Raw genomic sequence first — 24258 nt, forward strand, 5'->3', positions numbered from 1 at the left:
ATGCTATTTCCAGTATTCATTGGTTGAGGCAGAACGTGGATGACTATGTTGATGAATGCTATAAGAAGGACATATACTTACAAGTCTATCAGTATGTCCTTGAACCATTAAATGGCCAGAAGATGTGGCATGAGATCACTGAGGCACCAGTGCATCCACCACCATTCACAAGGATGCCAGGAAGACCTAAGATGAACAGAAAGAAAGCTGCTGATGAAAAAGAAAGGGATCCAAACAAATCAAGCAGAAATGGAATAAGGATGCAGTGTAGAATTTGCTATGCATATGGACACAATAAAAGAGGGTGCCCAAGAAAGGATAATCCACCTCCATCTAAAGATATTCTGAAAAATCAGGTAAAATTTTATTGTTAGACATATCATATCTCAAAACTTGAGTATGCTCATTCATGAATTTTCTACTTGTAACATAGAAGCAGAAGGAGAAGTAGATGTTCGTCAACTCCCAAAAGTAATGTTACCAATATTGATGTACTAAATCAGACCACAGTTGGAAATGTAGAAGCTGCTCCTTCACAATCCAAACCACCATATGATAACAGAACAATTGCCAAAGAAAGAATTCAGGAATTGTTCATAAGTTAATCGTGTGTGTATTTAAGACTTGGATATATGAATTATACTTAGTAATTCTATGAGTTATGTGTTGTTGTATTACTGTAGGCTAGAAAAGGATATGGCCTGCATATACCCACAAAGACTGGTAATATGTATTTAAGAGTACGTACTCAACATGTCAGATGTGAATCTCAAATTCTATGTGTGTTTTCATATGTTATATGTTGTAAATATAAAATGTCATATTGCAAATGCCAAGAGAAAGTAATGTGAGGACTGTTAGTGGTTATAGAGAAGCAGCAACAGCAGCAAGGCAATCCAGAAAGAGGTATGACACCCAAAGATCAATTACAGCTTCAAAGGAACAAAGATCAACTACAACTAGTCATGAACAAAGTGTGAAAGTTTGTAGCCAGACTTCAACAGCTACAAAGGCAAAAGAGAATGTGACTGTGTTTGATAGGTTGTCTCAAAAAAGTGCAGCAACTAATATATCAGTTAGTTCGAAAGGCAAATAGAAGGTGATAGCTACAAAGATAAAGACTAATAAGAATGCATATTTGGTGATTCAAGAAGGGCAACATGTTTTGTCAAAGCCAATGCAGAAGTTTAAGAAGTTGCCTTAAAGAAGTTGCAGTACTGTATTTTTGTAATTTTGGAGTTGCATGGAACAAAACTGTCATTTTGACCATATCAATTAGTTTGCCTTAGTATTAGTTGTTTTATGTGTTTATCTTTTTCAAGACATATTTTTGTAAGGATTCTATATTATAATAATGTTAAAAGGCTATTTAATGCCTATTTTATCTGTCCAAATGTGAAACCACCAAATATATGGCTCCATATGTCTGTCATAATAACTATAGGTTCATTTTACTTCATCAAAGCCATAAGCAATACATGCAAAATATCATAACAGAAAAATAAGAGCTTCATTGCATAATCAATTATAAAAGTTGGTAAGTCAATTCACCATTGATTACAAGATTCAACCCACCCATCTACTGCAAAACCAAATCCTACACCTTGCTACATCAACCATAAAGCCTGTCTGGCAGAAATAGGCACAAACTGATTATCAAATATCAAACTTTCCTTCATCAAACTTCCCTTTATATTTTCCAGCTTTACAATCATTCATTACAATGTTCAACCATACCATAGAAACCGAACTTGAAAAGCATCAAATGTTCCTTCACATTTTGTACAATCCTCAGTGTAAGAGCACAACTCCACCCCAATTGTCAAACTTCTTCTCATTCACCCAATCGTCATGACAGCTAAACAAAACACAGCTCCGCCCCTACATGACCAAATTGAAAAGAAATCATCATATATTGTTCAATCTTTCAAAGTAAAATAAATAAACCCTAACATTACTAACAAAGCTTACCTCATTTTAAGAGCAACCTCGTAACAGACACCCTGGATTTTCCATTCTCCTACATATCATCAGCTTCGCTGGTCTCTCAAATTCATAAAATGCTACTTCACTCCCATATAAATACTGTGAATTGTTGACAACAAAAGATCTTGATGATGGCCCTTCTATTTAGACTTGCCATGAGAGGAACAAGAAAACCCTAGGTTTTAATTCCTATTTAGAAATTAGAATTGGAAAAAATTAGGAAAATTTTGGGAAGAAACGGTGAGTTTTAAGGTCCTTCAATGTCTTGAGCCATGTGGACAAACATGTGGAGCCACATGTGAACTCCATGTTATTAGTGGCACACACCAAAACGCGGCTGGGTAGACATGATACAATACGCAAATATGGTGGACCAAATTGATAAGTTTTAAAAGTGAGGGTAGATTCGCAAAAACGGTTAAAAGTCGGGGTATCTGGGATCGTTTTCCTTTTACATTATGTACTTTCCGTGGGAGCCATTTTTGCCTTATTTTTAAGATTTCACTCTTGAGTGGTAAAATCTTTGGCCGGATATAGATAGAAAACTATGATAAAGTTAAATCTATTATAAAATATAGATAGAAAAAAAATTATTCACCACGTAAAATAAAATCAAAAATAAAGTATTGAGTTTCATTTGTCAAAAGGATACCGCATTAATTATTAAATATTGTTTCGCATAGAATAATAGTTTAAATTCCGTCTGACTATTTAAAATTAAATAGAAAACAAATTGAAATATTTAATTTTGTAAAACACTCTATGTCTCAAATTGTTAAAGACATAGAATTATCAATATCTTCAAAGTTATTTAAATCTTAAATTAAAACTTTTATCTTCTAATTAATTAGTAAGGAATCATTTCAAATCTTATCTTTATCTAATAAGATTCATTTTTAGATTATCAAATAAAAAGTGCTAATCCTTTATTAAAATATTTTCTATCATTATTTTTTCTTTTGCTTTTTTAACTTTTTAAGTTTGATTTTGCATATAACGCATTTTTATATTTTATATTTTATATTTTATATGATGTTATTGATTAATATGAAATATAAAACTAACTTTTTTTTATACACATAATCTTACATTTTATAAAAAAAAATTAAAATTTATGTTCAATAAATAAATTCAACACTATCTGTTCAAAGTGCAGGAATCAAAACTAATTTTCTCAATTAAACTTGGACTTTCTTTTGTCTTATTATTTTTTATTTGTTAAGTTTTATAGTATTTCATATGTTAAGTTTTACAATATGTAGATTAGTTTATTAAATGAATAATATAATAAACTAAATATTTTTAATAAAGATTTTATATTTTTATTAGTTATTTAATATAAAAATAAACTGTAAACACTTAAGATATGTGATATATGTGATTGATTAAATATTTTATAAAAAATGAAAAACAACTAGATATCTTTTTGATAACATTTACTTATAGAGTGGTAAATGTTTCATTAGTATTATTTTTTTATTTAATTTTCTCTTTACACTTTTTATCTGTATAATATATAAAAAATTATATTATACATGTAAATTTATCTGTATTAATCATTTTACATACCAACAACAGCAATTTAAATATATTTTACTAAACACTTATATGAATCAATTACTAGTTATCATCAGCTAACGATTACGATTATTAACTATCGGATATTTGTTAAACTGATCAGCTAAACCAATTAGACATGTAAAACAAAAAGAAAATAAAGGAAAGGTATAAATCTACTACAAAATTAAGAAAAGTTTAGGAGTTTCTTTAATTAATTATATCATAAGTGACAAATTAAGAAGTATAATATACTTGCATTCCCTTGTTGCACCAAGCAAGTTGCTAGAATCATTCAATGCTGCCCAAAGAGAAAAAAGTCTAATCTTGGCTGATTAAGATTCTCAAGTTAAATGAGTGAGATGTTTATAAATCTTTTTAGTATCACTTGTGTTCAAGGATTCTGAAATCTATAAATTTAGTCAAAATTTATAAATTTAACATTCATATATTCATATATTTAAAATATATGAATTTTGAAAATTTTATCGTTTGAATTAAACATAGAAATAAAAGAAATTAAGGATAGTTTTTAAATAATATAAATTTATTATGGTCATTATTAAAATAAAATAAATAAATTATAACAATTCATCGTTCTTTTAAAACGGCAAATTTTGAAATTTCTCACCATCCAAGTGGGAAATAAAAAATCCTAAAAAAAAAAGACTTTAAAGAACGAAGAATTTCTTATAATCCATGGATGTTTTATATTTTTTTTAATTTTTAAACAATGAATTTAACTTAAATTCATGTCCATTTGGCATAGGTCAAAGTAACAAGAAAATAAAATAAGAAAGAAAAGAAGCTGTGCGGTAGAATCATCTTTTAGCAGAACCAAGATACTAAGGAAATATGTGACCAGCACCACAACCTCAATTCTACAGCTACAAGTACTTTTAACATTGTGCTGAACTATTATCTGTGAAGATATACTCAAATTAATTGAAATAATGGGGCATCAACCCTTTTGCCCACTTAATAAAATTATATGAGCTACCATCTCTTGGCTATTTCCTTTATCAGAAAACAAAGAATATGATTGATACTACATTTACCTCATTTCTGGTTATTGCAAAAAGAAAAAGGTTAGTGAGCACCAGAACAGGAAAAAGTACTCGACTACCGCCTCGCGTTTCTCTTTCTTCCCTTTACTTGCTTCTCTAGAGTTTGAATCTTCTGACTAAGATCTGAAGGTGAAGATGATGATGTGGCAGGTTCCTGTTTTGCTGCAAGGGCTCGTTTTAGAGCTGATGACAAACTGAAGGAAGACTGCGAGGTAGCACTTGGTGGAGCCACAGGTATTTCAGGAACACCTAAGAACTTCTTTACCCCATGAAGTTTAAGCACTAAAAAGTAAAGACAGATTGATGTCATTGAACTACCAAGTTTAAAAGTGGCAATCTCAACATTTCTGCTGTAGATTTTAATGGTAACGAGAGAATAAAGAAGCTAACTGAAACAAATAAATGCTTGGTTAGGTCCAAATTTCCTGGAAACACCATTGTAAACTCACCTCCACCATAAGCAAACGAGAATAAGTTGGTTGTTACCCAATAACAGAATATAGCCTGCAATTAAAATACTAGTAAACTTAGTTGTTGAACTTGGTCAATAAGCAGAAGCCTTCTTATTAAGTCGCTTTATCACTCCCATTTTATATCACTCAGTGATCAAGCAACAATAAGCATAAGAGAACTGAAAGTATGAGAAACAGCATGGTAGGAACAGGGGAACTAAAAGGGTAATCACACTCATGATTAAGTTGCCTAATAATCTATTTCAGATCTGATAGTCCAAGCACCGTAGCAAAACTCCTCAGCAAGATGAGAGCACAACCTTATATGAAAGTATGGATGTGTATTGCAAAGCAACAGGCTAACAACGATCTCATAATACCAACCACACAATTGAATGGAAACAAACATGGTGATGATTCTTACTGGATGTCAAACAAGATGCAGTTGTCTAAACAAAAGACGAGCACAAAATTACCTTGGGGAAACCCATGGTCAATGGAACTGTAAGAGCAGCAAAGACCCTAGATATATTTTTCATGGTACCAGCAACAGGATTTCCTTCCAAACCTTCTTGCATGTTGAGCTGAGGATGGATACCAGGTAGTTGATTAAAAATTTTGAATCAAAACTAAATGAGAGAAAGCGACACTTAGTAAAACAGGATGAAGACTATAATAAAGTTCAAATCCAAAAGAAAAATAACTTTACACTCTCAGCTTGACTGGATTTGACAAAACAAGAGTCTACCTCTATAGTGATCCAGAAAGTCAATGCTGTCAAAACTGGAAAGATATATAGACTATCTGGTGTCGACAAATCAACAAACCAAAATGCTCCCCCGTTTTTGAAGGACGGCACATTTTCTGCCATGTTTCTGATCTGGAATAGAGACATTAAAATGTGAAGATCAATCGGCCATGGATAATTTCCAGTTTCAGGATAAGATACAACAGAAAACCTCTAAAGAAATTTATCTTACAGCTAGGAAAAAACAGACAAAGACAGGACCTTGAATAAAGAGCCCCTTCATAGGAGTAAAAGGACTCACACCATATCTGCAATTTAAACATTGAGTGAGCTTAAAAGATCCAGGAACCAAAAAAGAGTTCATTGTATTGCAAACTGAACTACACAATAACGACAAGGATAAAGGAGGGAAGAACTGAGGCCTAAAAAATATTAAGTCTTATGAGGCATAGTTTTATCCCATATGATTTATGAGGCTTTCCTAGGTCATGCCGATCTCCTTCTATAAGTATGTTTTCATATGATAAGCCGTAATTCATCTAAACATAGTACGCAGACATTGGTTACAACATCCGATAATGAGACATTTCAGTAATGTCAATCATAGTCTAAAGTAAGATTCAAACTTAATGAGGGTTTCTTTCAATTATACATAAACCTATCTTAATTCTGGAATTGATGATTACTCAAACACCACAGACTAATTCAATAACATTGTTCTCACAATATTTACTTAAGTGCCCCCAGTAATTTAATTTTATTTTTTTAAAACTTTATATGGCCTTCTGGTTATAAAGATTGCCTAATCTTTGATTTTTACCAGCATATAACAACAAAAATCAATAATTGGATTCTAATAATCCTAAAGGGAATGATGTTTCAGTGAAGCATCAAGTAATAGTACAAAATGAGCCTTATCAAATCCAACTTGAGCTTACCTGCGGCAAGCATAAAAAAATGAGGATGCATGATCAAGTAATGAAAAAAGACCACAGCCTAAATGCAATTGATTTCCCTTACAAGCACATGGAAAAGTAGCTTACTCCTTGAAAAGCATTTTCATTTGTTTATTGCCTTCAGCTATAGTTGCAGGATCCATACCCTGAGAGTGAGACAGACAGAACTAAATTATTTGATAGAATCACTTCCTAAACGAGCATTAACTTGGAAATCATGTTAACAGATTACATCCCTTATTCAAAGAGAGTGCCTATATTTTGTCAAAAAAATAGCATGACAACAGATATGGCAACAACTAGATAATGAAATTCAAGTTTCAAGTTCACGTACTACAAGGTTGATAAGTGAGAGGTTAAATCAAGTTACTCCTTGGTGCACAGGCATTATAAAATAATATGGAAAAGAAGAAGTTGAAAATCTTCACATTCATACATCAGTATATATACATGTTTACCATCTAAAATGATAGCGCCAAAGCAAACATGAAAAAGAGATGAAAGGTACAAAAATTTGCAAACCAAATGAGGAACAAAGTTTTATAATAACAGCAAACATGATCCAAACATATCTCTAGGATTTGAACCATTTAACAGAATGACAATATAATCAGAGAAGCAAGGGCCATACAGTATCTTGCATTTGTTGCTTGATCTCCTCCAAACGTGGCCTCATGAGCTGCAGAGGACACACAAGTCAAAAAGAAAAAAATGATTATAAGGAGGTAAATAATAAATTTTATCAACCAATGAAGGTTGTATGGTGGAAAAATGCTAATATGAGTACAAGCTGTATGTGTGACACATATTGTGCTTATAAAAAATCTTAGCACAGTGAATTACACATAACACCTTCCACCTAGAGCATCACAATCAGCAAAATGAAGTCAAAAGCTAGAAAAACATAATGCCTCACACACTACCCACTGACATTGAAACATTTTAGATCATGAAGTATAGATTTAAGAAAAAGGAAATAAAAAGGGTGGTGAGTATATACATCAAGGTAGAACTCCAAATTCCAAATTACAATGTGTTGAGCAATATTGGCAAAATAATAAAATGGCATAAAATATCTATCAATAAGTTCTAAATCAGATCAGAAATTATGAAAAGGGTGTCAGGTATAACCACCTATGAACTTATTAACAGAGTGATCAAGGAAGCAAAGGAACTTAACAAAAGACATTTTGCAACATCTTTGTTTTCAGTTAGACCACTTGAAAGTTGAAATTATGAAATATCCGACATGGTTCCAGAATCATATTGGTAAAAAATACAATAACAAAATTAGCACAAACCCTAGGCAATCAGGTTAATGTGCTAGAAGTACACAGCGTGTAAGAGCAGAAGCGGCATACTTCTTTTCCCGAGAATTGAGAAAAAAAGAAAAAAAGCAGCACAACTAAAGCAACATACATACAGTGAGTTTTGAAGTAGCTTTGAGTTGATTTATCATCAGCGGAACCATTAAAGTTCTAATTACCAAAGTTGTTAAAACAATTGAAGCCCACCTGAAAAGTATATAAAAAAGAAAGTGTAAGGCCTTTAACTTTTCAATTGTGTCTGGACGATTCTTTCCCAAAGCAACTAACTTTAGCAATAAAACAAACAAAAAAACATTACTTACCAATTGAAACCAGTTAAATTATGAACAGCATCAATAATATGATGAAGAACAGCAACAGGTGGAAAACAATCAGCAGCAGCAGCAGCAACCTCGTTAACAGCAGAAGCTGCAGCAACGGATTGAGCACTAGTGTCTGTAATCACTACATCAGCAACATCACTCATCAGCTCAATTTTATGATCAGACCCTTCCCCAACTGTTGTAGTCGACATGTAGCGACAGAAGGAAGCCCCAATACTTGGCGAAAGAGAATAAGCATCCCTGAGTCTAATTTCTTGAAACGATTTAATATTAAAGCTGCCGCTGCTTTTGCTACGAAATCCCCTTTCTTGAACATATGAGAATTCATCAATGGAGTTGTTGTGTTGTTTGTGATCATCATAATGATCTTGATGATGAAGAGAGAAAGTAAATGCAGGGCGGTACTGCTGTTTTAGAAGGGTTGATCTGGTAGTGAGGCTGCGTATATACGCCATTGACGCCCAGAACCCAGAATCAAGAAACAGATGAGTTTCCTGAATTGCCGAGTTTAGTTGGATGAAAGAGGGATTAGGGTTCCGAAGGGTAATTTGGTAGTTTCAGATGAGTTCTAGTCCATTAATTATAGTTATATGGGATCCAGTGGACTGGTTGAGTTTTCAGATTTCTTCAGTTCTTTTCTAGTTCATTATTCAGGAAAAAAAATTGATAATTATAGTTTAGAAGATTTAGACAAATTTAAAAAAAAGAAAACTCTTTTCTAATTTTCACTTTAAATAAATTTTTATAAACATATATTAAACCCTATTTCTTTTATTCTTTTTAGAATAATTTTTTTCAAAAATTATACTTTTATAAGTATATCTTCTATTATAATTTTAACTAAGAAAATAAATATTAAAATAAGAAAGAATATTAGAACTGTGCATTTTTTTTTTTTTTCTTATCGAATTTATGAGTTTTTTTTTTTCAATTTTATTATATTATATTTTAAATTTTTTTTAACTGCTCTTGCTCGAATTAGAAATTGCGTCAATAGTGAAAGAGCACGTCATTCAAATTAGAACTATGGCCCGATAAGGCAGAATCGATACCTTTTTTGGCATGAATTGCTGAGTGTTAAATGTATAGCTACAAAGAAATTACATAAACCATTTTACACCCACTTTTCAACAGGAAAATAAAATTTGGTTATTGGCAGAATGTCATAAATACTTTATAGAAAGAGTCATGTTTACAAATTCAAGAAATCTAAGAAGTGTTAGGCATTAAGAATGAGGCTATAAGAGAATCTTTCTTCCAATTCAAACTATCAGAGGAGATGAAAACTTGTAAGAAAAAACATTTTTTTTGTATCACATCAGTTTTTGGTAGACCTGTTCATGGGCCGGGCCAGATATTTAAAAAGCCTGGCCAATTATTAAACCTGTATAAAGAGGTCGGGCCTGGGTGGGTTCGGATTGGGCCAGACCCGGTTCTGCAATGTATAACAAAGTTGTTTAGAGTTTGATATTATTAATAATATGAAAATTATAAACGAGAATAATAAGTAGTTAAGTGGTTTATAACACTCAATTATAAGCTGAAGGTTACGGATTCAAGTTTGAGGTATGACATTTTTTTTTAATTAAATTAGACCTTAGGCCGGGCCGGACTTGTACACAAAAATTATTGTCTAAGCTCGGCCCGATGAGTGCGGGACTGGACGGGCCAGATAAAACATCTGGAAAAGCAAAAAGCAACTAAAAAATAATTGAGAAATAACTAAAAAACAATTGCACTCTAAATTTTAAAATTTTTAGAGAAATTATTTTTAAAAAATTCATACAATAAATAATGATATTTTTTATTAAATTTAATATATATTTAAAAAGTTTCTAAAATAAATAACCGAATATCTATTCTATAAATCGTGGCAACATTTAATAAAAGAAAATTTAGTTTGCTCAAGATTCTAAATTACATAATTGAGACACAAAGCTTTCCACCTAAATATGCTATCAATGAACCACCTAAGTTGGTATAGATAGACCACTTTCACTGAAATACTCAATTATCTTACTTCGAATTTTATTATTTCAAATTTTTATTTTGATTGGATATCTTTATATGGTCTTGATCTTAGTGCTCCAATGACGGATTTACTTTCTGTTTCTATTTAATTATGATTCTACAAATATTTTACAATAAAAAGGAGCTTTTAGAATCAATTTCAATGAAAATCACTATCACTCATCAGTTTTCTTCTCCTAGTTCAAAAAGAAAAAGAAAAAACATGCTAACAATGACACCATAGTGTTGTTGGGTTCAACAGCAAGTACACTTATTTATTTTTGATAATATCCAAAGTTTATATTTATTTATACTGCGCATATTTCAACCCACTTCAAACTAAGACTGTTCAAACTAATATGCAATCCAATCTAATTAACCAGCCTAACTTAAATCCAAACCATAAAATAAAATAATTTTTAAATTATTTAGGTAGGTTGATGGGTTGGATTTAAATCCAACTTTTGAACTTATTAGGTCAAGTCTTAAATTCATGATGGTTTCAATTACAAGTTGGTTTGAGATTTTAGTTCATAATTCAAATTAGAGTATTGAAATCCTAAAGTTTCATGACTGTGATTGAGGAAAAAACTAATCTCACTCACCTTCATTGCTATTGTCCCTCTTGCCACCAATCGTCACACGAGTGCATTGCTCGCTTCATTTTAGGCATGGAGAGGTTTTTAATGTCACTCTTTCTCCACTCAATTTTGTTGCTTGAATTCCAAAATTGGTTTCTCAAAGTAAGTCATTTCTTAACTTCAAACTTTATTATTAATTTTAATTTTTTTTTATGTGTTATCTTTTTATATAATCATATTTAATTTTTTCAATTTCTTTTTAGCAAATCAGTGATTGAATTACTAGAGTATGCCATTTAAACAAAGGAATACTAATAATGGGGACAAAAAGAGAAAACCACACAGCATCCACATTGACCAAAATGGAAAATAAAGAAAGAAGTGGAAAGTGACAAAAAAGAAAAAAAAAAATACTACATAAAGAGAAATATAAAAATAAAAAAATAAGATTAAATTTCGCTCTTAAACTTTGTATCAAGTTCAATTTGGCCATTTTTAACTTTTACTGTTAATTTAATTCTTAAATTTTTTAAACAGGTTCAATTTAGTATTTTTTAAGCGAATTTGTTCTACACACTATAATAAAAGTGTGAAAATATGATTATATTGAGCTTGATTTAAAGCTCAAAGGCAAAATTGAAGTGACAAGTTAAATGGCCAAATTAAATTGTATTATTTTTCTTAAATAAAAATTAAAAAATAAATATAATTTTTTAAATTATCATAAATCAATAATAAATTAAAACCAACTCAACACTTTCATAATCACCAATACTTGTTTTAAATAAGAATTTACTAATACTATCACTAAAATAATGAGAGTATAGATGAGATTGTAAAGTCACCTCCTTATCAGCCCCACATAATTTTTACCAACTAATTCAAAATTTTAAATATATAAAGAATTTAATCTATAAATTCAATTATATAACTAAACTAATTATAATTCAAATTATTTTTTAAGGAGTCAAATTCAGCCGCGTAGAAAAGTTAATTGATTAAAAATAAGTCTTTATTAAAAATTGAGTGGCAAAATTGGACTCTATAGCGCATGTATTTTACACTCTTAAAAAAGTACTATATTAAATATATTCAAAGAGTTTAAAAATTAAATTGGCTAAAAATTTAAAAAAGTCAAATTAAATTTAACTGTAAAATTTAAAAGCTAAATTAAATATTATTCTAAGAATAAAAGAGCTAAAATTCAGAGATAAAGAAATACTTATATAAAAAGAAAGGTAATTCATTAGCTTATTCAGTAATGGTAGACTAATTTCTTTTTAATTAGCACCAATAAGCTTAAATCGCCCATAAGCAATGTATTACATTTTTAAAATTTAATCACTTGATTTAATAAAAATTCAAACACCAAAATAGTAAATTAAAAAATTGAGATACTAAAATGACAAAATCAAAAAGTTGAGACACTATTTATGTAATTTTACCTAAACTAACGAAATTTAAACCAATTAAAATCAGGCCGCAAGAGGTGGATTACGGCTAACCCTAATAAAAATGAGTTCAGGACAATTAACCCTAGTAAAAATGAGTTCCGGACAGTACTTAAATGGCGCCACATTGACGCCGCAAAGAAAAGCAAGTGTGAGAGAGAATGGAGGATTACAAGTATCTTGAACTCAAAGATGCAATATCTTCAATCAATCAAAAAGTCAGTCTCATAGGCATCATTCTTGAGTTTGGTTTGCCCAAGAAAACCAGAGGCACTGGTATTGTATCTTGGTTTTTTTTTTTTTTTTTCTTTTAATTTTAACTGCATTATGCATTGCTGGCGATGATGACAAACATAAAGGCCGGACTTACGGCTGCCACTGCTAATATAATTTAGCTGGGTTTTGGTAGTAGATTGATGAACCCACTTTTATAAGGTTACTCTGAGCCAGTGTCTTTTTTTTTATTCTTTATTCTTTTTCTTTTTTGAAAATTTAAGTTTATGTTTTAATGGTGAGTTGGGTTCTAAATAATGTCTTTTGCAATTTCAGATTGGTTTTGCACGGTGAAAATAGTAGATGAATCATACCCAAAACCTGGAATTTCAATTAATATTTTCGCTTCAAGTATTGAAAAGCTTCCTCGTGTTTTATCACTTGGAGATATAATTCAGCTTTCTCATGTTGTGGTATATTTTGATAAGCTTATTGTTTCTTCAGCTTTGTTTTTTATAGTAGAACTTAATTTAGAGAGAGTATAAATGTTTACACCTCCTGAGAATTTTGAATTGACATGTTAATTTAATGCTATTTTGTAAATTTTCCATGTTTGGAAAAGTAATAGTTGCTAGAGTTCAGTTCTTTCGATTTTGAATAAAGGAAAGTGAAAAAAAAAAACATTTTGACAACAGTGCAGAAATGTGGGTGGTGAATATAGCTTTTGTTTTTCTTACATAATTTCTGCACTTATACCCATTAAAATATGCAAAACTTTTGATCAATCAGTAGCCATTAATTGTTAAATGATATACTTTTTTTATCTTTTTGGTTTAGTACTTGGAAATGCCTCACGGTGAAATTAAAGTTATGTTTTGATTATTGCTCTTGTATGAAGCTAGAGAAAAGCTCATTAACTCTGAGTCTCCAACTACAACTTAAAAAAGTTTTCCTGTTCCAAGAAATAGAACTCAATATACGGGTTTATCTAATTCTTTAAATGACTTTACTCTTTTTGTTCTTGTGTTGTATCTGAATATCTATTCCTTTGAGGTTGGAAAGGCATTTTCTAGGTTCAATGCTTATAGCAACTTCTAGTTTATTTTTATTTTATTTCTAATGTATTTGAAAGTGGAATCCAAGTATGCGAAAAATTGGGGCATATATTTATGCAGATGAAACCTCATCATGGAGAAGTGAATGCTGTTTTCAACAAGTCATTCTCTGCATTTGCTTTATATGAAGGAAAAGATGGTGGAAACTTTCTTCCTTATCAATATTCTTCAAGATATCATCCTAGAGATCAGGACTCAAAGTTTATATCAGGCTTGAGAAAATGGGTAGCTGACTTTCGTCCTGATGAAGGTATTATTGAGTGAAAAAAATTTATTTGTCATTATTACTTTAATAACTTGTATTTTGATCTATATTATGTGCCCATGATCATAAGATTTTTTGGATAATGATGATGTAATGAAAAAAGAACTTCAAATCTAGCCTCCATTTATCTTGTGGGGAATGATAATTTCAGATGCCCTGAAATGTGCATCTTCTGGAATAGGTTCTTGTATTTTTTTCTGGCTTTCTGGTACATACTTTATTTTGTACTGTTCCTTCTGTCAAATAGCTTATTTACATTTACTTGGTAGGTCCAAATAGCTTCTTGTTCTTGCGAGAGATGAAAGAAGGAGAACGAGCTAATTTGGCTTGCAAGGTGAGGTTATTTGACTTTCCTGTCCCTTCTATATTTGTATTTTGGAACTCATTTCATCGTACACATGTTTTTCTGATTCCCTTTTTTTTTTTTTTAAATTAATACCAACTCCCAAGTACTGATGAGTTTTTATCTGCTAATGTTTGACCATATAAGGTGCTTCACGTATGTGAGGTTTCTGAGCATGAGTGGATGGTATTTGTTTGGGATGGAACTGATTCTCCACCAATCAACATTGACTCAAAGTGAGTTTCCATGAATTAACATTGTATAATTGGTTTTTTTCAGCATCTAAATAATAACCGTGGCTTTTGTTCTTTGATGGTGACTTATATGTGCATACGGCAATATTCCTAATACTTATTTGGAGCGTGAACATTTAATAACAGTACTTCTCTTCTGTTATTTAGAGCATAATGTCACGAAACTTGGGCTTAGAGGTTAGCCAAGTCGCGCGGCACTTAGTTAACTTGCTTGATGAAGTCGAACTAAGTAAGCTTAGATGAGAATTGGGAGAGATTGTAGGTGAGCAAAGTAGGCAGCAGGGTTTCAGACTTGGGTAGGGTAGAGAGTTGAGAGCACTTGAGCTTGGAAAATATGGAGAGCTTTATTAAGTTTCCAACCTTCCTCTTTTGTGTATGTTCTTGTATGTGTCCTTGTTCTATTGTTACAAATGATGGATGGAAGGGGGTATTTATAGGCTTCCCACCTCCTGAACTTGTGGCTAGAAATCACTCATCTAGAATTCTCTACACATATATCACATGTACATGTCTAGAACATTCTAGAGTAGCCTACATAGGTCTAGAATATTCTAGACTAATCTAGTATGTACAAGAGTTGCTCCCACTCTTCTAGAATGTTCTAGAAGTATCCGCACTCTTCTAGATTATTCTAGAAGCGTCTAGACCATTCTAGATTGTTCTAGAAAGTTCTAGACTATTCTAGAGTGTTCTAGAGTACTCTAGAGAATTCTACATTATTCAAGAGTATTCTATGAGAATTCCGCATTACTCCATCACTCTTGGCACTGTGTGTCGCATGGACTGGCCTTGCTCGCCCAAGGATGAGGCGGGCCGTGACAATAAGCATTTAATTACAGTACTTCTCCTCTGTTATTTAGAGCATGAGCATTTAAATCTTTCAAACGATATAAGCGCTTAGTGACCACTTCTTCTTTGCCTTCTTCTTTGGTTAAGCACAAAGGAAAAGAAAAGGGCTATATATGTTTATATAGATATTAAACTTGAATGGTATGGTAGTCTTTCTTCAAAACTAAACTAGTCCATTACATTCACTCAGGAATCATGAAAATTATGTAAGATTTACTTATAGTTATGTCTTGTAGCAAGTACCACATGCTTTTCTGCTTCTATCGGTAGTATGTCTGACACATTGTTATTTTCAAATCTATGCTAAATTTGATATCTGATACATGATTTTCTTTGTTGTCTTTGAACTTCTGATGTTTTTCTAAATGAACTTTCACTTCTTCATTCGTCCATTAACAATTACTGGTTTGAACCTTAGGCTGGAAAATGAAAGGGATAATCCACTCCCATTACAATTGGAGCCTGAACCATTGCCAAGGGATATATTGTGTACATTTCCAACTGTTGGAACAGTATTACGGGTAATCATTGACAAAGGCAATGAGAAGCATGTTCTCCACCTATTGGGCACTGGCAAATGGGTGAAATTTCTCAACATACTTTGTGAAGTACATGCAGGATTATGGCGCGGTGTGTTGACGGGTTTCACAAAGTTATGCTATATGTCAAATGAGAACCGTCTTATTTCAGCATGCCAGAAGTGAGTAATATATATACATATATATATATCTGTTGTGTGTGTGTGTGTGTGTATGTATATATATGTATGTATGTGTCTATGTATATCATGTTCGTATATTAAAAAATAACTAGAAAAGAGTTCTGCTTATGCTACATGTTTGTATCCGACGTTTGATATGCATTTCCATTGGAATACTGATGCGAGTTAGGTCTTACAATGCACGTTTATCAACGGAGTTGGGGCGCATCCCATATTGGTGTTTTCCTTGGTGTTCAAATATTACAGGTTCACATTGTTTATTTCTTGATGATGATTATGTTCTTTATATTCTTTTCTTATTGTTGGTGACATTATTTAGTCTTCTGGATGTTATCATCTTTGTGGTAAAATCTTGGTGATAGTTATCGTTATTATTACTTTCTTCCTTCAGAGGTTGATTATGACAATGTGCCTTTTGTTACGTTAATGGATGTTCTCACCTGCTCAAAGGTATGATGTTTGTAACCAAACTTTATGCTTTTCAGGTTTGGTATATTCTAAACAAGGTCTCTGTTTTTTTAAGGATCTATTTTCCTTGTTCTCCCTTGTTTGTAACCTTGTTAATTTGTGAGATTGCTGGTCTTTTCACTTAGTGGGTTGCCTATTAATGCCACTTTTCTATGAAAAAAAATTGTACACTTGCCTATGTCAAGCACGTTTGTGGACGTGCACTAAAAGTTTTGGGGTTATATCCAATTTCATTTTCTTAGGAATGGTACAAATGAGACCATATCTAGGGTAGCTGAATCATTTGAGTTCATCTATTGATGTCTCTAGTATATGTTGTTTTGTTAATGTTGGAAAATTTGTTTCATGGAAGTATTTTTCATAAGTTACTTGCCTAGGCTAAGAAGAAAATGTTTAAAATGCCTTTTGCTTTACGCCTTGTGCTGAGCATGAACATTGCAGACCTATTGCTGATAAGGTTTGTTAGCATCAGTGAAGACCATAAGGGCACATATATTGATATTATGAGGAGAATCGGGACCTGGAATTTCTTTCACTCACATTTTTAATAAATTTAATAAAAAATAACTTCAAATTGTGTAGAGACTTGAGAGGAGTGGAATGCTTGATTACCCAAGCGAGATGCACAAAGGGTAAGATACGGACTTTGTCCATGGTGATGGTTTTGTGGTGCGTGGTGCATGATTTTGTGCCGCTTTAAGTGGAAATTTTTTTATTTGTGGAATGAGTTTTTTGGTGTTGCATGGAATTATTTATTTGCATTTCTAGATTGTTTGAAGTTTTTGGTTGATGCATAGGACAAGGATAATTATTTCTCTTGGGTTGCTATGGTTTTACAAGCCATCTTTGATGAGATGTGGTAAGAGATTTGAATGGGAGAATTTGAGAAATTTCCAAGTAAGAGAGGGAAAAATGTTTTATTTGTCTAGCAATTCAAAGAAGGTGCAATGCGACGAGTGTGTGTGGTTTTCGGTTTGTAGTTTTGAAATATTATAAGCAAACTGAAATAAGTGGCTTATCTTGGTCCAATTTAGAATTTTGGTTTTTATTAGAATATACTAATATAACAGTCAATTCTCGAAAGTTGTATACATGTCTTTTATGTAATGGAATTTAGTTTTAAATAAAATAAAGTTTTTTAATATTTTGTGCAAGCTATCATATATTTGTTGTGAACTGATGTTCGACCATGGTTTCATCTTAATTGGAGTTCTGACTCTTGACTTTGAATTATCCAATCTGGCTTGCCAATCAATCCAGGGAACAATTTTTTTAATTTACCAACTAACTTAAATGAGTGGTAACAAATTTGACCTTTAATTTTTAATTGTTACAGTATCTATTTGGATTTTACTAACAACTGCAATGGAAGACCTTATGAAATATAATTTTTCTTGATATTTCAATTCATTTCCGTTAGTCTATATAATGAGATATGACAAAATTTTATGTTAGCTATCACCTACCAATTTTAGTTCTTACTTTGACTTGGAATCATAGTTGTCAAAGGCGCGCCTGAGGCAAGAGGCCAAGCCTTAGCGCCTCAAGCCAAGAAAGGCAGGTGACTTCACTAAGCCGGCGCCCCTTTGTGCGCCTCGGACCTAAGGCGAGATGTGCCTTTGTATTTGACTTTTTATTTTTATTTTTTTTCTTTTAAGACATAAAATGATCTTAGCCCTTCATTATAGACTTAATATAGAATATATTGGCTTACCCACACCTAATTATCTTCAAAAGAAATTTTAAAAAAAAATGGAAGAAAGAAGATTAGGGCAAAAAAACATCTGATCAAGAAAAAGAAGAGAAGAATTGCCTAGATGTGTAGGAGTAGGACCAAGACCATAATTATAGACTTATAATAAACTAGTAATGGAAGATGCTTTAGGATTTCTACTGTTCTAGGACTAATAGTTATTTATAAGACTGTTTTATTTTTATTATCTCCTTTGAACATATGCCTTTTTGCTGTTTGTTAAATGCCTCTTGAACATGATTGTCACGATCTTTTTATTTCTTTTTTTGTTGTGTATTATGTTTTTTTTTTATATTTTATGCATGTGTTGTGTTATGAGTCCTAGTTTTATTTTATTTTATCTTTTGTGCCTTACTTCTGTCAGGCGCGCACTTCACCTTGCGCCTTAGGCACCAACAGCCCTTATTGCCTTGGTGCGCCTTTTGCCTTTTACAACTATGATTGGAATATTTAAACAGCTTCAAATGCTTACAGAGTTTCTCAAAAATAACATTTCTAGTAATAGCTTTTTTAGTTTTCTCATGTAAAGTGAAATCTATACTTGTTCTCTCAAAAGTTAAAATTTGTAGAGTACGTTGTAGGAAGCTAAAAGTTGAACTACATATGGCCTTAGCCTTGGATCTCTACCTTCTTCTGTAGATTTCTCATGTTTCGTACCATTTTGTGCAGGTTAGAGGTCTAGGAAAAGTTTATTTCTTAGTTAAAATATAGGGTATACATTTCGATAATTTAGATTGAATCCATATTGAAAATTTACCTAAAATCAGGGGGGAAGTATGTAAGTCACCAAAGTTGTTAACAAAGGTGGTAGAATTGTTTTGGTGATACTCCTAGTTTGTTTTGTTAGGAATATATAAATAGTGATGATAAGTGTTGGTCATTGCAGCTTGGTGTCGCTCCTTGTTTCTTGACTTTCAAACCTTGCAGGTAACAGCTAAATTCAAGTGTATAGTTCGGGTAGTGGCTGCATTTCCATGGCAAGCAGAGGACTTCTCTCATCTTGGAACTTATGGGATCAGACTGACAATTGAGGATCCAACTGCCAGAATCCATGCTTTTTTATTTGCTGAAGATGGGGTGAGACCATTTTCTTACAACGATTTCTAATTAATAATCGAAAATGGCCTTAAATCTGTTGACTTCCAGCCATGATCTTGATGATGAATTGTGTACTTTTATATAACATAGTAGTTGTTTTCTTCTGCGAAGGCATTAAATGAAACTCTTGTGCCTTCTGTGAAGTTGAGAGACAGTTAGTGACTTTTGGAATCAAAGCTAAGGATATAGCCACCATGGATGGTTCCGTGCTTCTGAACTGATTGGATTATAACCATCTCCTGGATAGTCTATTTCTACATGGCTGAACCTTTTTTGATTCTGTGATCTCCCTTCATTACAGGAGAAGTTTTTTGATGGTTATCCCTCCACCAATGCGTTGACAGAGAAGCGAAACACATTGCTTGGCGTGGAAAAGGAAATCGAGGGTGCTCCCAGAAATCCACCATGGGTGCAGTGTTGCCTAAAGTCCTATTATCTCAACAGAAACAATACTTGGGGAAGTAGGCATTTTAGAATTTTTGGCACAAAACATGTGGGTTAAGGAGGCTAATAATAACACCTTCAGATAAGCCTTAATTGTTCAAGATAATGTAAAAACTTAGATACTTGTATAAAATGAATAGTACACAGTAGATCCTTGTATATATTTTTTATCTAATGGTGTGTAATTATGCTACAAGTCCCATATGTGGATTTCTCCAGTTTGGACCTTTACAGATGGAATTTCCTTGTGTTGCCCATGGTAGTTCGAGGAGCATAGAGGAAAAATATATATATATATATTTTACCAGTTTCGATGGGTTGGATAAAATTGAAACTAACTTATCAAATCAGATCAGAATTGAAAACTTCAAAATTCTCATAAAAAAATGAAAATATATAAACACTTCCATATTATGCCGCCTTCATTTTTTCTTTCTTTTCAACTTTCAAGTCGACTTACATGTGTAAATTCATGGTATTGATTTACAAAAAGCAAGATAGTAAATTCATGTGTCGCAACCTTTACTAAAATCACTACATACCTTGCGACTTCAATATAAAAAGCTAGCAGACAGACATGGCAATTTTCAGATTTAATATTTGTTTGTTCTTTGATGATCTAGAATCGGATTGAAAAGGATAATTGGATCAAAACCATTTAATTCCTCTCCTTAAATTTAAATAAGAGATTTAACTATGTAGTTTAACTTTTTAATATAAATGATTTTGTGATTTCTTTTTAACACTTGGATATCTTGAAAGTTAAGTATTAATAATTAGCATTCGAATTAATTTACACTGTTAATTTAATTATTGTAACTCTTGTAACTCATTCATTTAATGTTAATTATTTATAATTTTATCATTATTTTTCTCTTTACTAATTTAGCTTTCATCCAAAACCAGAAAGAATAATCGAAAAAAAAAAAACTTACAATTCAATTTCTTTTTTTTAATTATAATCATCTCCTAGAAAATTCTACATTTCATCTAATCTTGTCAAGATTGATTTTACAGTAACAAATTTTATTTAAACTTAATAGCTAAGATTATTAACAATGTTTTGCTAACCGATTACTTAGCAATTCTCTAAGTACATTGAACCAAATGACTTCTTGCGACAAACGATTAATCCACTTTCCTCAATAAATAATTAGAACTCATCATTGATATGTGACTTATTTAAAATCGCAATAAAGTCCTTTTATTCATAGAAATTACCCATTGCAGTTTCCTTTTAAGAAATCAACTTTTTATTTTTGTAGAAATCAAATCAAACCAATTACAAAAAGATATCGAAAATTATATGGTACTGATGTCCTTTGAAAATTAAAATTGAAATCCTCAAGACATTCGAGTACAAGCAAAATGAAAATAGGAAAAGAAAAAAGGAATAAAGATCCCAGAGCATAGATTAACAAGAAAATTAAAAAAAGGCATGCGAAACCCCCAAAAATAATTCGGTTTGGGCAGAGTCACGTTTGTTTTCTTTCTAGAGCTATGCCCCTATTACAATTTACAACCATTTTGGTCATCACATCTATTTTCAGAGCTTAATAACAATCCCAGATAACAAAAACCCACAGTTCTCCAGTAACCCATGGAAGAGAATAAACAGCATAGAGCGACAGGCAACATAAGAGAAATTTGGCATCTGGAGACTCTTTGCCAACTGGTGCTATAAACATATACTTCGTGTTCTCATATTCCTACACTGTTAAACGGTTAAATCGACCCCCCCCCCCCCCCCCCCGTTAATCAACACGGAATTTTGGTAATAACATGATTGGAATATTTAAACAGCTTCAAATGCTTACAGAGTTTCTCAAAAATAACATTTCTAGTAATAGCTTTTTTAGTTTTCTCATGTAAAGTGAAATCTATACTTGTTCTCTCAAAAGTTAAAATTTGTAGAGTACGTTGTAGGAAGCTAAAAGTTGAACTACATATGGCCTTAGCCTTGGATCTCTACCTTCTTCTGTAGATTTCTCATGTTTCGTACCATTTTGTGCAGGTTAGAGGTCTAGGAAAAGTTTATTTCTTAGTTAAAATATAGGGTATACATTTCGATAATTTAGATTGAATCCATATTGAAAATTTACCTAAAATCAGGGGGGAAGTATGTAAGTCACCAAAGTTGTTAACAAAGGTGGTAGAATTGTTTTGGTGATACTCCTAGTTTGTTTTGTTAGGAATATATAAATAGTGATGATAAGTGTTGGTCATTGCAGCTTGGTGTCGCTCCTTGTTTCTTGACTTTCAAACCTTGCAGGTAACAGCTAAATTCAAGTGTATAGTTCGGGTAGTGGCTGCATTTCCATGGCAAGCAGAGGACTTCTCTCATCTTGGAACTTATGGGATCAGACTGACAATTGAGGATCCAACTGCCAGAATCCATGCTTTTTTATTTGCTGAAGATGGGGTGAGACCATTTTCTTACAACGATTTCTAATTAATAATCGAAAATGGCCTTAAATCTGTTGACTTCCAGCCATGATCTTGATGATGAATTGTGTACTTTTATATAACATAGTAGTTGTTTTCTTCTGCGAAGGCATTAAATGAAACTCTTGTGCCTTCTGTGAAGTTGAGAGACAGTTAGTGACTTTTGGAATCAAAGCTAAGGATATAGCCACCATGGATGGTTCCGTGCTTCTGAACTGATTGGATTATAACCATCTCCTGGATAGTCTATTTCTACATGGCTGAACCTTTTTTGATTCTGTGATCTCCCTTCATTACAGGAGAAGTTTTTTGATGGTTATCCCTCCACCAATGCGTTGACAGAGAAGCGAAACACATTGCTTGGCGTGGAAAAGGAAATCGAGGGTGCTCCCAGAAATCCACCATGGGTGCAGTGTTGCCTAAAGTCCTATTATCTCAACAGAAACAATACTTGGGGAAGTAGGCATTTTAGAATTTTTGGCACAAAACATGTGGGTTAAGGAGGCTAATAATAACACCTTCAGATAAGCCTTAATTGTTCAAGATAATGTAAAAACTTAGATACTTGTATAAAATGAATAGTACACAGTAGATCCTTGTATATATTTTTTATCTAATGGTGTGTAATTATGCTACAAGTCCCATATGTGGATTTCTCCAGTTTGGACCTTTACAGATGGAATTTCCTTGTGTTGCCCATGGTAGTTCGAGGAGCATAGAGGAAAAATATATATATATATATTTTACCAGTTTCGATGGGTTGGATAAAATTGAAACTAACTTATCAAATCAGATCAGAATTGAAAACTTCAAAATTCTCATAAAAAATGAAAATATATAAACACTTCCATATTATGCCGCCTTCATTTTTTCTTTCTTTTCAACTTTCAAGTCGACTTACATGTGTAAATTCATGGTATTGATTTACAAAAAGCAAGATAGTAAATTCATGTGTCGCAACCTTTACTAAAATCACTACATACCTTGCGACTTCAATATAAAAAGCTAGCAGACAGACATGGCAATTTTCAGATTTAATATTTGTTTGTTCTTTGATGATCTAGAATCGGATTGAAAAGGATAATTGGATCAAAACCATTTAATTCCTCTCCTTAAATTTAAATAAGAGATTTAACTATGTAGTTTAACTTTTAATATAAATGATTTTGTGATTTCTTTTTAACACTTGGATATCTTGAAAGTTAAGTATTAATAATTAGCATTCGAATTAATTTACACTGTTAATTTAATTATTGTAACTCTTGTAACTCATTCATTTAATGTTAATTATTTATAATTTTATCATTATTTTTCTCTTTACTAATTTAGCTTTCATCCAAAACCAGAAAGAATAATCGAAAAAAAAAAAACTTACAATTCAATTTCTTTTTTTTAATTATAATCATCTCCTAGAAAATTCTACATTTCATCTAATCTTGTCAAGATTGATTTTACAGTAACAAATTTTATTTAAACTTAATAGCTAAGATTATTAACAATGTTTTGCTAACCGATTACTTAGCAATTCTCTAAGTACATTGAACCAAATGACTTCTTGCGACAAACGATTAATCCACTTTCCTCAATAAATAATTAGAACTCATCATTGATATGTGACTTATTTAAAATCGCAATAAAGTCCTTTTATTCATAGAAATTACCCATTGCAGTTTCCTTTTAAGAAATCAACTTTTTATTTTTGTAGAAATCAAATCAAACCAATTACAAAAAGATATCGAAAATTATATGGTACTGATGTCCTTTGAAAATTAAAATTGAAATCCTCAAGACATTCGAGTACAAGCAAAATGAAAATAGGAAAAGAAAAAAG

The 24258-nt window shown here is 31.9% G+C and overlaps 2 protein-coding genes, 1 long non-coding RNA gene and 1 other non-coding gene across 7 annotated transcripts; 3 read left to right on the top strand and 1 right to left on the bottom strand.

The window, feature by feature from the left end:
• Positions 1–4354: 4354 nt before the first annotated feature.
• On the bottom strand, positions 4355–9068 carry LOC8283121 (mitochondrial inner membrane protein OXA1). The gene is made up of 9 exons (XM_002530434.3): positions 8397–9068; positions 8190–8280; positions 7398–7445; positions 6854–6912; positions 6043–6118; positions 5811–5942; positions 5539–5646; positions 5060–5114; positions 4355–4892 (listed from the first exon to the last, which is right to left on the bottom strand). Exons 1-9 carry the CDS (start codon positions 8870–8872, stop codon positions 4666–4668), a joined length of 1272 nt encoding a protein of 423 aa, XP_002530480.1. The 5' UTR covers positions 8873–9068; the 3' UTR covers positions 4355–4665.
• Positions 9069–12527: 3459 nt separating this feature from the next.
• On the top strand, positions 12528–20200 carry LOC8283120 (protection of telomeres protein 1a). Of its 4 annotated transcripts, none has more exons than XM_048371837.1 (10): positions 12528–12735; positions 13009–13145; positions 13848–14037; positions 14322–14386; positions 14543–14631; positions 15917–16198; positions 16389–16465; positions 16611–16669; positions 19368–19517; positions 19650–19981. In XM_048371837.1, the coding sequence occupies exons 1-10, from the start codon at positions 12621–12623 to the stop codon at positions 19695–19697; spliced, it is 1212 nt and encodes a 403-aa protein (XP_048227794.1). In that variant the 5' UTR covers positions 12528–12620; the 3' UTR covers positions 19698–19981. The 4 variants fall into 4 exon arrangements, with proteins under 4 accessions (XP_048227794.1, XP_015581665.2, XP_048227795.1 ...); XM_015726179.3 differs by having other exon boundaries at positions 12534–12735; positions 19840–20200; XM_048371838.1 differs by lacking the exon at positions 13009–13145 and having other exon boundaries at positions 12534–12735; positions 13918–14037; positions 19840–20200.
• Positions 12796–12909, top strand: LOC112536576. The gene has a single exon (XR_003080569.1). It is a non-coding gene; the product is annotated as a small nucleolar RNA snoR113 (small nucleolar RNA).
• Positions 20201–21771: 1571 nt separating the features above from the next.
• On the top strand, positions 21772–23087 carry LOC125369447. Its single transcript, XR_007215101.1, has 2 exons — positions 21772–22404; positions 22727–23087. It is a non-coding gene; the product is annotated as an uncharacterized LOC125369447 (long non-coding RNA).
• The last annotated feature ends 1171 nt before the right edge of the window (positions 23088–24258 follow it).

This window comes from Ricinus communis, chromosome 3, assembly GCF_019578655.1.
Source record: "Ricinus communis isolate WT05 ecotype wild-type chromosome 3, ASM1957865v1, whole genome shotgun sequence".
NCBI classification, from domain to species: Eukaryota; Viridiplantae; Streptophyta; class Magnoliopsida; order Malpighiales; family Euphorbiaceae; genus Ricinus; species Ricinus communis.

Bases quoted from the DNA above. Each gene is read 5' to 3' on its own strand.
- LOC8283120 (XM_015726179.3), top strand. From the start codon at position 12,621: ATGGAGGATTACAAGTATCTTGAACTCAAAGATGCAATATCTTCAATC. The intron at 16,199-16,388 runs GTGAGTAATATA...GATGCGAGTTAG, and splicing joins CTTATTTCAGCATGCCAGAA to GTCTTACAATGCACGTTTAT. The intron at 16,466-16,610 runs GTTCACATTGTT...TTCTTCCTTCAG, and splicing joins TTGGTGTTCAAATATTACAG to AGGTTGATTATGACAATGTG.
- LOC8283121 (XM_002530434.3), bottom strand. From the start codon at position 8,872: ATGGCGTATATACGCAGCCTCACTACCAGATCAACCCTTCTAAAACAG. The intron at 5,943-6,042 runs GTAAGATAAATT...TCTCTATTCCAG, and splicing joins TTGTCTGTTTTTTCCTAGCT to ATCAGAAACATGGCAGAAAA. The intron at 5,647-5,810 runs GTAGACTCTTGT...ATCCATCCTCAG, and splicing joins CTTTCTGGATCACTATAGAG to CTCAACATGCAAGAAGGTTT.